Here is a 14,112-nt window from a genome sequence, read left to right on the forward strand (position 1 = left end):
TACATCGGACCACTCAGCTCAGCTAACTTTACAGTTTCAAACAAACCCTGATATCAAAAGGTTTTTCTGCGTCTTTGATATTGCTTTTTTCCATTCCATCAGTCATTTCCTGCGATCAACTATCTAGTATTTTGAATTTCGAATCACTTTTTCAAACTACTAACCAGCCTGGAATATTCATGATGTCACAAACGACATTGATGAAGTAATGTCAAAGAGAGTTTACTGACTGTGGTTTAAAAAAAAAACACGAATCATTAGCATTTCAAATGTGTGCACGACGTTCCGACATTGCCGAAAGTAATTTAAAGTACTTTGGGGAGTACGTGCGGAAGTTCCTTATTTCCGTGATGCCCTTTGAATGGGTATGAGCTCATTAGATGATGACTATGTATGTTAAGACCTTACCGTATTAGTCATCATCCTATTACCTGCACCTTTGACCTCGATGCGGATGATACGGCGGTAATTTGTTACGTTCTGATTGCGATAAGTCATTACTATCCGGGACCTTAGGACCCGTCGGCAGACAATGGGGATGGGAAATGAATATAAACAAGGCTATGAAGTGCTTAAAAAGCGGTAGTAAAGGTCATGCAGTTTCCGTCAGGGCCCCATGGTGGACTTTGAATGAAATGTAACTATATTGAGTTGAAGGGTGAACTATTTTAATCAAATTATGGTAAGGCATTTATACAACGGCTGGGAGAAAGCACACAAAAATGTATTGATAGAATTAGTGGTAACGCTACTTCACCTAAACCCGGGATTTCACATATATCCGGGATTTTAAAAAATGTTATAGATTGGAGTATATGCTAGATGCAACATCAGTAATACCGCCAGAAATGTGACGGACAAATATATTTAGAACACTGTCTAAAAAGCTTTGCTAACCCTGCATTCGAAGACGATAAGGTCAAAAACTTTCCTCACCAGAAGGGAACAGACATCATGGGAGTCAAAAACTTTCCTCACCAGAATGGAACAGACATCATAGGAGTCAAAAACTTTCTTCAGCAGAATGGAACAGACATCATGGGAGTAAAAAACTTTCCTCACCAGAATGGAACAGACATCATGGGAGTAAAAAGCCTTCCTCACCAGAATGGAACAGACATCATAGGGGTCAAAAACTTTCCTCACCAGAATGGAACAGAAATCATGGGAGTCAAAAACTTTCCTCACCAGAATGGAACAGACATCATGGGAGGATTTAAACTACGGTGTGGAACAATGCGTTGATTGCGACTTGGCCGTGTGGAACTTAACGGCCGTTTTGGTATAATTTTTTGTGTGCTAGACAATTTTTTATCTTTAGCACTGTCAATCCGAGAAAGGAACAACAGCTGCTCTATAAAGGCAATTAGTGGCAAGATCATTTTGAGGAGGATTCTCCTCGCGGAAAACGGTTACGCCTCTACAAAAAGCCGCCACTCTCAACGCCACGGGTGGTCCTTTAAAATTGTGATATTTTTGCATCAACAGGACTAGAGATGAAATATAATATGAATCGCGTAAGTGACATAGGTAATCTAATATTTTGACATACAACAACAAAATTAATGGTTCATTATTTTGCCAGATTGATTATGTATGATAAACTCTTATTGCAGACTCCAGGATATAGGTGAAGTAGCATTAAGGATGTGAAAAAGCACCAAAGAATATGCTGACAGTATCAGCAGTAGGAATGTGCCTATAATCTTTAACGTTCAAAGTACAAACTTTAAAGAAAAGGTCACCCTGCTAGGCCACTCAGTCATCTGGCTACCTCAGTTTCTTTAACCAAAGGAATGTGTCCTCAAGGGCGTCAACAAAAGGACTTAACAAATGAAAGGACGAGAGCTGCGGCTCAAAGAACGTATTATTACACTGATTTCTCAAATATCATCACCCACGGGTGCTAGATGACATAGAAATAATTGGCATACCACATGTGAACACTTCAAAAATTCTATGTGATACCAATGAAATTGCTGTTAAAGAAACATTCATCAAACAAATTGGTATATATAAAGCTACGAGGTCCGCGCTCTTTGAATCATAGAGTGAAGTAGAGTGGTCCCACCGCGGAGGATCCATTGATATTCCTCTTTCATATATCAATCAGGCAGGAAAGTGAACACTAGAGAGAATACTTGTCTCGGGAGGCGTCGTTAGAGTTTTCCCGCGGCGGCATTAGTGGCTAGTTAGTTACGTGAATCGCCTGACAACACGATGAACCAACGCGTGGAAACTGTTGAGTCGCCGATGGACGTTACGCTGGGTGTGAATTATGAGACAATTACAGGACTCGGCTCTTTCCGCTTAGAAGACGGAATACAAAGTGAACGTACTGTTTCACGGAAGGCTTTAATCCTTCCAGCATTAAAACGAAACAGACTGTTTGAAATGATACCACCGTAGCTGGATACTCATGATTAATCAATCCAAAGAATGGTTCAAAACTTGATTCTTTCAAAGAGTGACTTGATTCTTTCAAAGAGTAACTTGATTTTTTCAAAGAGTGACTTGATTCTTTCAAAGAGTGACTTGATTCTTTCAAAGAGTGACTTGATTCTTTCAAAGAGTGACTTGATTCTTTCAAAGAGTGACTTGATTCTTTCAAAGAGTGACTTGATTCTTTCAAAGAGTGACTGTTTCTTCAATAGTTAGACGAACTCTGACCCTTCCGTGTAGCTACATTTCTGCTACTAACATGCCGATGATGATGCATATGGTCTATGTGATGAAGCTTCTAAGGGGTTACAACATATTCAACCCACGTACTGCTGCACAGGAAAATTACTTCTATCCCATGTGACCCGGACCCTAGCATCTGCAATTTGCTGTGCGTGTGTTGTGATTACTCGTAAGAAGGATATCTATCAAGACATTCCCTCCACGGAGTGTCACTAGAACCTTTTGAACTTTAAACAAGTGGTATTTCCAATTTAGTGAAAATGCGACGATTGACATTTAGGATATGTCCTACATACAAAATTGATGGGGATTCTTTTAGTCCAGTCTTCCATCTTTGCAGCAGAGGCTTCACGGAAAGCTCTATCATCAGCCTTTAGAGTTATTTGAACTTTTAGTGGTAATTTTTTGTGTGCGTTAAGTGCTGGTCCTCTCAAACTCACCCTCCTACCCGTATTTGCTTTTTGTCAATCCATGCCGCTCAAGGGTCATGCACGACACTTACCGTGTCCTCAGCCTCTCGAATTACATGCTATACTTTTAAGGCAGTCACCGCATATACCCCCATAAGGACAGGACGTACAGAGAGTGATGAAAGCTATTTGAGCGCATCCATTATTTATCTGGTCCTTCGGGTCGATGCACATGTGAAAGGCACTCTGAGGACTCTCCTCACTACTTCTGCGCAGAGACTGTGCCTTGTCCAATGAGGATGCCGCGGGCCATCTAAGGCCGTGCCAATTTGGCTCCGCGAAGGCACCTGGGCATTGAATATTAATTGTGCTGTGCGTTAAAGGACATGACCTTTGCGCTGAAAGAGAAAATCTCAGCATGATCATTGCAACAGAAGCACGAAGCTGTCCGAGGTGCTGAATTTCATGCTGCTGTGTTCATGACATCGTAGGTAGGAAAACTCCGCATTACAACTAATCTAACGTAAGCAATATTAGTCCACCATTCTTTCAGTATTCCCGTAGTTATAGTTCTTATACTTGCATGAGTCTTATTGTGTTTATTGCTTTGAGATCTTTGCCATACATTGTATCACGTACAACTGTCGAATAATTAAGTTCATTCATTCTTACAGAATGAGCCAGAGAAACTAATTTCTGACGCAGCGTTAGCCATTGATCGAGTTGATTGTATCTCTTTTCAAAACGCACTCTCTTAATTACATTTTCTCGCTTATTTGTATTAATTGATTATACCTTGGTGTGATCCTAGCTGTGTGTTCATTGTATATTTCATTAGGAACTGTAATTGCCTGTACTGACCACTTCTCTTTCATTATCTCCTGGTCATTATTTTTCCTTTGTTATCTGACAAAGGGCGGTCCTTTATTTTTAATCATACCTACTGTGCGTCTACTACTGTTGCACAGCTATTAGTCATGATTCTATCTGAAGGTTCATAAATCACCAAGATAGCATGCTCATGGCTCGCTTGGGACGGTTCAAAGGAAAAGAGAGATCCCCGTGTCTCTTACCCATTTTGATAAACACGTCTGGGAGGAAGAGAATATTGCTAGATCAACACTGTCTCCCATCTGACCGGTAATAAAGTCCTGCAGTATATGCCTTATCCATATTATCTTTCCGTCTTAACTCACGCCTGTCACGATAAAGATGTGGTGTATATATTTTCGTGGTTAGAATTTGATTCCCTGTACGATTAGGAGGCTGTCTTCCTGAAGATGAATGTATACTATCATTTGTACGCACCCTACACAACTGCTCGGCCACACACTATTAGGCCTCTCAGCTATCTTGAAATGGCTATGGTGAAGACCTTGCATGGGTAACAAGATTGGATACGTGTGGAGAATGCTAATGAGAGGAATCAATGTACTCTAAAACATTAAAAAGTGGACAGACGGAAAATTCGGTCTGTTTTTTTTCTGCTCGACCGTGACATTGTAATTTGCAGTGCACTTAGCTTTTACGTTCTTTTACTTGACGTTGGAAAGTTTACCGTAGGTGTAGTGAGTAACTTGCGTACTACAGATGAAGCGTCTGCCTTTCCAGTCATCTTTAACAATTCATCGAATGATCTTCTATTATACTCATCTGGATTAAACAGAGCTGATTGATAAACAGTTTTCATGTCAACTGGGTTTGCGATCTGGGCTTGCAATATTCAGTGAGGATGATAAAAAGGGGACTCCAACTTTGAAATTCCCTCAGTGACGTCACGTAGATTGGCGTGTTGCTTGATCGATGCGTTTCTAGCCGTCGAAGCTTTTGCTGCAATATTCAACATTTTGCACCATCTTATATACATCTTTCCCGGGTAAATCTTGAGGCTTATCAATCGAGAGCATCGTCTCTTTTGTTTATTTATACAAATTTCGTAGGGGAGACAGAATTCTGTCAGTGTGAGCTGAAGAAAGAATTAACTTCACATTTGAACTCCTGTCTATCTCTAATGGTAAATATTGCCCCTGGAAGTTTGTTCCGTAAACCTACTGTTGGAAGGAAAGTTCTCCTATGTCTGACAGTGTGAAAGTAAGGGTTCACCAATGTTCTTGTGCTGGGAGTTTGACTGGCGTGTCTCCCGTCCCACCTCTTAATTTGTATTTAGGCCACAGCAAGTAATTTTTATGGATAACATCAGCGCGCTCATTAATTTTCGCCTGATTTCGAAATAAAAAACAAGAAATTTCATTGCCCTCCGATGGTGGTCAACATGCCAAAAATTGGCAAATATGTCGTAACCGTTGACAGTCTAAGGTGTTTCATTGCATATGAACACCCAGTGTAGTTCCTGCCCATGATGGTATAATAACAAGCTGTTTTCTGCATTTGTTTTAGCAAGGACATTATATAAATAATGGGGGGTCTAGTTAATTGAACTGTATACACAAGGTGTTTCATCGCATATGGATACCCAGTGCACTAGTGTAGTTGCTTCAGATGATGGTATACTGGTACAACAACCTCTTTTCTGCATTTGTTGTAGTTAGTCTATTGAGATGTATACACAACTACAAGGACATGTTTACTGCTGAATCAAGGAGGTTTTATATTATATACGAATGGATACAGGACTAAAAGACTTATTGGTCATAATATCATATTTCGTCGCCTCAATTCTTGTTTAACAAGAATTATGATCTCAAAATTTGAAAATATAGGAATCCTGTTTTTTTGGCCGCCTTTTTTTTTCGCCCTATGTCATTAATTTTGGAGTTTGCGGAGGATGTCATCCGTAAAATTTACTTGCTGTTGCCTTAGGAGCAAAACCATTTAGCAGGGCTGGTTCCTTTTCATAGTACATGTTGTTTTGTTCTTCACGGCCTTGGAAGCCGTTTGCATCAAAACTTTTCAGCCGGTGCACTTTTTTTGGGGGGGGGGGGGTGATTGCGGGTGGCTGAATCAAGTAGGCGGCACCACCTGTGTAGTCTTGGGAGTGTACATACTAAGCATTTTCGATCCCACTATGGGGCTAAGATCATCCAAGAGACTTTAAGTTAATGCTATAGCAAAGAATTATCGGAACATAAATCGTAAGTAGATTTTAAATGTTTACAGTTTTATCGCCTCTTGTCGACCGCCCACATCGGTAAGTATTGGCAGTTTTCGTGAACTCTTTGGAACCCAATAGGTTACACTCGACACATTCATTTGTTGCAACGGTTAAAAACAAACCGGAACCGGCTACTTTGACGTTTACCTTCTGCAGCTGGCACAGAGTTCAAAGAGGTGCTCTGCTTCGCATCAATCTAATTGAATTGTCCTTCTCCATACATTTATGTATGAGATGCCTTTATCGCATGGACTTACGGCTTTCGGTAAACCAAATCGGAGCAAAATCCCACGTGAATATCCGATTCACAGACAAAAGTGTAGAATTGTGGCGAGATATGCTGCTTGTAACAATTTGTGTGGCAGCATTGGCTGACAAGAGTGCCTGGCAGCATTACTAAATTTGCATCGGATAACAGTACAGGGACATAGGTCTGGAACTAATTCTAATCAGTACATTGATAGTATTCTTTTATGTGCAATATCCTGCAACCTTTGGGCTGCAGAGGTAACCCTTTTGATACATATTCGTGGCGCTCCTTGGTCTTTGTGCGCAAAGCTTTGCCTGGTGTAGATAATGCAAATATCCGCTGTGGCATTTATAACAATGAGCCATACCTATTGATATGGAAGTCAGACGTGGAGTAACAGTGGCCTGGTGTTTTTATTTGTATATCTATTTGCACAATAGACAACAAAAAATAATAACACAAAAATGATAAAAACAGGTTCAAGAGGAGGGGGAAACCTAAAGTGGCGTATTCTATGCCATCCTCCTTCAAACTAGTTCAACATTTAAGACTCCAGTATCCGTTCAATAAATGCTCAACACGAACAATGAGTTAACGATACAGCGATTTCATGCAACATTAGAGCGCTCGGGATACTCCATTTATTCGATTCACATACATATGATCCGATTAAAATACAGGTTTAAAGTGCAATATGAAAATTTTGTTGATGACTGCAAAATGCAATCACTGTATTAGCTGTGACTTTTTAGTCTTTCATTCACATTCAGAACGTAACAGATATTCCAGCGTTCTCCCTGATACTATTTGATGTCAATATGTAGTTACATTCCCATATATTAAATCTTTGAAACTGCTGAAATGATCTATAAATGGTGATAGATGTAGCTCATAAACCCATGTCTGTCGTTTTTCCCGTAATGGATGGTTGGGAAGGGAGCAATGAAACGAACCAAAGACCTATTACGCGTTCTTACAACCTACAGTCTGCACAATAGTTAGCCCAATCACCAATTCACGTGGCCGAAGACGCAACAGTGACTGCAATCAGACTTATTTATCGTAATGTCGTGCCGTTTTTACAGTGTAAGAATGATCACATAAGTGCCAATTTGTTACCAAAGAGACTTGATAATCTATCACATTTAATCAGTTCTTAGAATGATTTCGAGTAAGAAAACTCGATAGTTGGAAAGGTAATTGAACTCCTTTTTTGCATGACATTTTGATATAGTCTACTCTACTAGTGAAAGATAAGATAGAAGGTGCTATCTCATCAATTCCCAAGTAAAGGAATGACAAAAGATGTTGTCTAATAAACTGGTGAAATACCCTTGTGTGACATCAGTTATCACGTGGAAAAGTTTTTTGACAGAAACACTTTTTGACATAAAGTATGCGATAAATATGTTAAACATAAGTATTTTTCTCTGTGTTCTGTAGGTGACTGTAACAGCTGCAGCGACGATTCCTTCTGCTGACCCGTAGGCCTGCTTTCCTGGGATGGATTTGCAGGAAAACACCACTGCCAACATGTCTCTAGCGGCCGACGAGCCCCGGCCAGAGTCCGTCATTGTACCCGCCATCTTTGCTTTCATCTTCTGCCTTGGAGTCTTCGGAAATGCCCTGGTAGGTCATCTCTATTTACGATCAGCTTAACAGTGGACAGCAGCTTAGTTAGTTACCTTGAACGAAATATCATCGCCAGTTTGAATACGATGATTATATGAATTATACTTGGATGTGGATATTGGTGCAAAGCAAACGGTAGTTCGCGAATTTGGATTCGTTTCAAGAGCGAAATTTTCAGATTTCGTTTATACTCAATATCAAGCCCTAATGTCCACAGCAATATTCTCTACACGCTACATACACATATGCCACGGTAGAGGGTGATAACTAAACTGTGATACATGCTTAAGTAGGGGGCGCCGACTGCAGCCTCGTTTTGGTGCACTGTCCGGGAAAATTCAAAATGGCCGCCGTAGTTGGAAAGAGGTCAATTCAAGTCACAATTGCTGTTTTGTGAGATGTTTTTGCTATTTCCCGTACACAGGTCATTGCCGTCCTCCTCCGTACCGGGAAGGAGATGCAAAACACCACCAACGTCTTCATCCTCAACCTGAGCATCGCAGATCTCTTCTTCATCATCTTCTGCGTACCTTTCCAAGCCACGGTGTACTCTCTACCAGAGTGGGTGTTCGGCCTCTTCATGTGCAAGTTTGTCCATTTCTGCCAATGCACGACCATGTTGGCCTCCATCTTCAACCTCGTGGCCATGGCGATAGATCGCTACCTGGCCGTGGTTCACCCGGTCACTTCGATGGACATCCGCAAGCCGCAATCAGCCTGGCTGGCCGAACTGGTGGTGTGGGTACTGGCCATGGGAACGGCGTCCCCGTACCTCGTGTACTACGACATCGTCAATCACGGCTCGAAAAGCGAGCAGGAGTTCTGCATCGAGGTCTGGGAGGAGATCGAGAACCAACGCCCCGTCTACATCGCGTTCCAGTTCACGTTCGGATACGTGCTGCCTCTCATGATCATCACCATCTGCTACTGTCTGGTCATCAAGCGTCTCAACAACACCTCCAAGAGAAGTCAGGCCAACCGCGCCAAGAAGAGGATCACGAAGATGTTGATCGTCGTGGTGGTGGTTTTCGGGATCTGCTGGCTACCTCACCACATCATGCACCTGTGGGTCAACTTCGGAGAGTTTCCTTACACCATGACAACCTACGTGCTCAAGCTGTTCTCCCACTGCATGGCTTACGCTAACTCTTGTCTCAACCCTATAATCTATGCCTTTCTATCCACGGAATTCAGAAAGGCTGTGGGCGAGTTGGCGTGCCATAAGCGCGGGTAGGGTCGAGCGTGTTCAGCAGTTCCTGACGGACTCGTACAAACGGATGGCAATCACTACGAGGCGACTCCTTCAGGCTTGCTGGGAGACGATGATTCTGATGGCCCGGCGTGTGAAGGCTAGGAGCACCCAACCGAAGTTATCGAAATCTTCTTTGAACAGCAGAAAGAACATATAAACGTGGCTGCACCATAATGACAACACTACCAGTTACAAATATCATACTTTTCTTTACAGACATCACATCGTACTCTCAAGTATAACGTCAACAGCTTTGGGATAACACCGGAGCATAACAAGTGAACTCTTAAGACTAAATAATAAGATATCAAATAGCAGAAGATTTCTGACATAATCCATTCAAATTTTCATCCACATTGTATACTGATCAATCTCAAACCACACTACTTTCAAAAGTATGTGTAAATACTAACACAAATTATAATTCTATAAGAAGTAAGAAAAATCAACAAAGCGTATCTAAATCTATATGAATTATATTGCTAAATCTATATATATATTGCATTGATTAAGAAAGAGTAACTGCAGCTGCCATTAACTGGAGAAGAGTTAGTTTTGCATGCTTTAAAGCAGCGAAAATTGTAAATAATGCAAAATCAATAATCGATCGACATATCGAATGTAAAGCAGAGTCACATGGAGCAGGCCTCCTGTGTTAGAATGAAGAGGATATATTGAGAGAGTTGTCTTGTAGAATATCATTCCGTTATATATATATACGTTAAGCCTCGGTTACACTTAGCCGATCATGACTCCCGACTAAGAGCCAACCAAGATTGGCGGTAGTTCGGGGGCAGGCTGACCAGTTTTAGGCCACGCCTATCTTTCAGCGCCAATCATGTCCCAACCATTTCCCAACCAGTTCATGACCTACTCCCAACCAACAAACCAACCAACCTATCAAACACCAGCCAACCCATTCCAGACCTCCTGTCTACAACCGAATGATTTGAACATCGAAGGAGCCGATCACCAGCCAACCGCGCCGAACACCAGATGTTGTATCCCAAAACCGCTCCCCATCCAAAGCCGCTCTGAAGCACATTTGGGATATCCCAAAATGTCGCTAGCTGGAAACGATCTTGTATGGCGACATTTTTGGATAGCACACCAGCCATTCACAGCCGACCTAGCTCATGAACCACTTCAAATCATGGTAGGGGAAGGTCGTGAGCCCATGTTCGGCTATGTGCAAGTGGGGCATAAGACAAATTCCTGATATTAGGTGTTTCTTCACAGCTGGATTATACTAGCGTTCAATAACGGTGTCAACATAGAATTACGTTTGTCAGAGAAGTGCATAGTACGCACTTGATGCAAGGTCGCGGATAGGGGAAATATGGGATATCATGCTTCAAACAGTCCTTAGGGATATGCGTCGTGAGTTCTATAATCCAGACATGAGTGGTAGATTGATTATAGGGACATCCATACTGATTCTGGATTTAAGGATCGGTTGGTTTGTTGACTTTCCCATGCACTTTGGTCCCTGGTGGGAAAGCACCTTTATACGGGTTAACATAGGAACGGTCAATCAGAACTACTGACAATCAGCACCGAGAGATTAAGTGGGGTTTATTACAAGTTGGTTGGCCACTTAAACTGCAAGGAGTGCAGATATTCAACTTTGTGTATAGGACTATTTCTTAATTAACACTAGTATTTACTCTGACATACATTATGACTGGCATCGGCACGTATCAGAATATATATCTTTTAAGGAAAATAATGTGCTATCTAGATGGTACCAATACAAATGCATAATTAAGAGAATCCTCAATGTATTGGGTGTAATAAGCAAGTAAACGTTTCTTTCACTTATTTTCTGTATCAGAAAATCCAAACATTAACTTCAACAAAAACTTGTATCTTATGTTTAAGAGATATTCAAATGTGTAGTTGTGAAGATATCATGAAACGTTGTTTTAGATGAGACTATTGTTTATTATAAATCGATATGTTGCGTATATATTGCACAAATGCTGTCAACTTGTGTGTGGAAGTTTTTAGCCTGTAATCAGCACATTAAGCATCACCACTTTTTTTTTAGATTAAAGTTACGATACTATAGATATTATGTACTTGTAATTAAACGGAAATTAAAGTTAACACAGAACCAACACTCGTCAGTCTGTCATTTTTATATGATATCATCATTACATTATTTGCATCCTTATAAGTGCACTGGCAGATGTTTTGTTTAGGTGTGTCTATTAGTTATGAATTTGTCTGTCCGTAGTTATTTGAATATCCTGTTAGTAGAGTGGCAGGAAGATAGTGGAAAGATGGTGTCACCGCAAACGTCAGACTAACGGGAGTGACAGGAATTACCAGACATGACAGGTCATGGGGTCAATGGAAGAGGCTACTAATTCACGGGAGGCATTGTTTTTTGGTTTGTCTGTCTGCGTTTTAGCAGTTACAAATTTTCTATAGGCCAGTCAAATTCAGAGTGACAGGAAGTAATCAATAAACATATGTAACGTTAACCAAACCTCATTTGCATAATCAAGAACTTTATGAAATGCAATTAAACAAGGCATACAATGGAAGAGGCTACTAATTCACGGGGAGATATTGTTTTGGGACTGTCTGTTTTTTCGCAGTTACAAATTTTCTATATTCTAGTCATGTTCAGAGTGACAGAAAGTAATCAATTCACATATGTAATGTTAATCAAAACCTTATTTGCATAATCAATGAACTGCAATTATACAAGGCATACTGTGAAAGAGGCTTCTAATTTACGGGGTGGTATTGTTTTTGGACTGTGTTTTCGCAGTTACGTATTTTTGTATGCCACATTTAGAGTAACAGGAAGTGGACACATGTAATGTTAGTCAAAATCTAATTTGCATAATCAACGAACTGCAATTAAAGACCACACATGAGAAACACTAACTAGTTCATTAGAGTCGAGAGAACCTCAATCTCATGTTTATGTCTGAAATTTGGCTTGACCTATTCAAAAGGCTCCCACATAAATACATATCGTTGCACCTGGTAGCTTCCTCGATAATTGAATGCGGATATCAAGGTCGATAATATGAGCGCCTCGATCGGCTTAACTTTGCGGAACCTGGGATGCCGTAAAACGGTTCATTAATGGGGGAGGTATGGTTGGTTACTACGACACCTGAGCCGCCTCTTTATCACTTAAGAACGGCTTGGTAACTGGATGAAACTCGATCTTCAGCAGATATTGCATAGGGCCCGGTGGAAAGGGTGAGATATATGGGAAGTAGAATGTTTTCAATTACACGCGGTCCTTGGGGTGTTGGGGAGGGGGGCATGAATAAATGATGAGGCGGCAATGCGGGAACTGTAGAGTCTGGTGTAGACGTGCTAATCATGACAAGTATCCCCGACTGGAAACTAGTACGGTGTACTTGTACACTGGGCTGAAACTGGACTCGTAGAAACGTTTAGGTTCAGTTCCAGAGAAACCTAAACGTACTTGAAACACTATCTCTCCTTTTTGTAATGAAATCTTAAACCTTCTATAGATCGGGAACTTTGCGCTGGAAAAAGACGACAACATTGCCGTTTTTGTGTTTGGTACTGAGCCTTTGTGTTTGCAACTGACTGTATATTATTTTGCATATAATTTGACATACTGGTCATATAAAACCGTTTAGGTTCAATTCCAAAGACACCAAAACGTCGGGAACGTGAAAAAAATCTCTTGCTGATATTCTCGTTTGTATTCTAAACCATCTAAAACCTTCCATAGATCAAGAAATTTGCACTGGCAAAATATGAAAACATTGCTGTTTTTTTGTGTCTATTACTGGACTTCTATGCCAACATGTAATTTTACATGTAACCAACATTAAAAAAGTATTTCTTGCACACATATACCATGGGTTCAGGTCCAGACTTATAACTCAGGACCTGAACCTGAACTTCTGGATCTGCATCCATACCTGGACCTGGATTTGGATTTTAGATTTGAATCTTATTGGAATTGCAACAGTGCAATACACGTGGGACAATTGCTGATGTCGTGACCCACGCGCACATAATACAACCGTTTTTAAACTTGGGTGGAGTAAGGAAAGTCGTGTTAAGTGCCTTTTTCCCGAGGGCACAAGATCGTTGGCGTCAGGCGATTCGAACCCGGGACCCTTGGGTTCTTGGCCGAAAACCCTGCCGTTACGCCACACGCCCACACCTGACCATGAGTTTAGATACGCAGCACTATTCCCTGGCGCAAATCGATCCTGTGGCATGGAGAGAACATAACGAACGACAACGCAGTGTGTGCGGCGACCCTGGATACGAAGACGAATGACAGCAGGAAAAAATGAATGTATAAGCTTAACGTATTCTTGAAGAGGTTTTACCTGACTAACGGAAAGCATTTCTGATAAAGATAAAGCCAGCCTTCCAGTGATATAAGTTGGTTGATAGTGTGTAGCAGACAGAAGTGGTGACCCAAGAGAAGAAGAAGTAATTGGTTGATGGGAAGTGAATGGAAAGCATGATCTTGAACTGTGCAGACCAGATATCAAGGAAAGCAGACTTGACTGATATTTCTGTATATTGATGATCAAATAGCTTTTCATCAACGAGAAACCATTTAACATGATGTGTTTCGCTGTCTTGTGTGATATTCGATTCGGAGAGGGGATGTCAAATCTTTAAGCCTTTCGTCACTCTAGAAAATTGAGAGTATTGGAAAATTCTGTGTATGATTAATTATAGGAGACTCTTTGCCGATATTTAATTATCAACATGACAGGTCCATTTCACGCCTCTGTTGGTTTGG

General features: G+C 41.0%; 1 protein-coding gene across 1 annotated transcript in view; it reads left to right on the plus strand.

Annotated features, from left to right (window-relative positions):
- The window catches only part of LOC136437944 (galanin receptor 2b-like), a 28,368-nt gene extending 16,909 nt beyond the window's left edge, over positions 1–11,459 (plus strand). Inside the window, exons 2-3 of the mRNA XM_066432540.1 lie at positions 7,901–8,086; positions 8,514–11,459. Of these exons, the coding sequence (XP_066288637.1) occupies positions 7,961–8,086; positions 8,514–9,323 (936 nt within the window). The 5' untranslated portion in view covers positions 7,901–7,960 and the 3' untranslated portion in view covers positions 9,324–11,459. The remainder of the gene's footprint in view (positions 1–7,900; positions 8,087–8,513) is intronic.
- The last annotated feature ends 2,653 nt before the right edge of the window (positions 11,460–14,112 follow it).

Source organism: Branchiostoma lanceolatum, chromosome 7 (genome assembly GCF_035083965.1).
Source record: "Branchiostoma lanceolatum isolate klBraLanc5 chromosome 7, klBraLanc5.hap2, whole genome shotgun sequence".
Taxonomy (NCBI): Eukaryota; Metazoa; Chordata; class Leptocardii; order Amphioxiformes; family Branchiostomatidae; genus Branchiostoma; species Branchiostoma lanceolatum.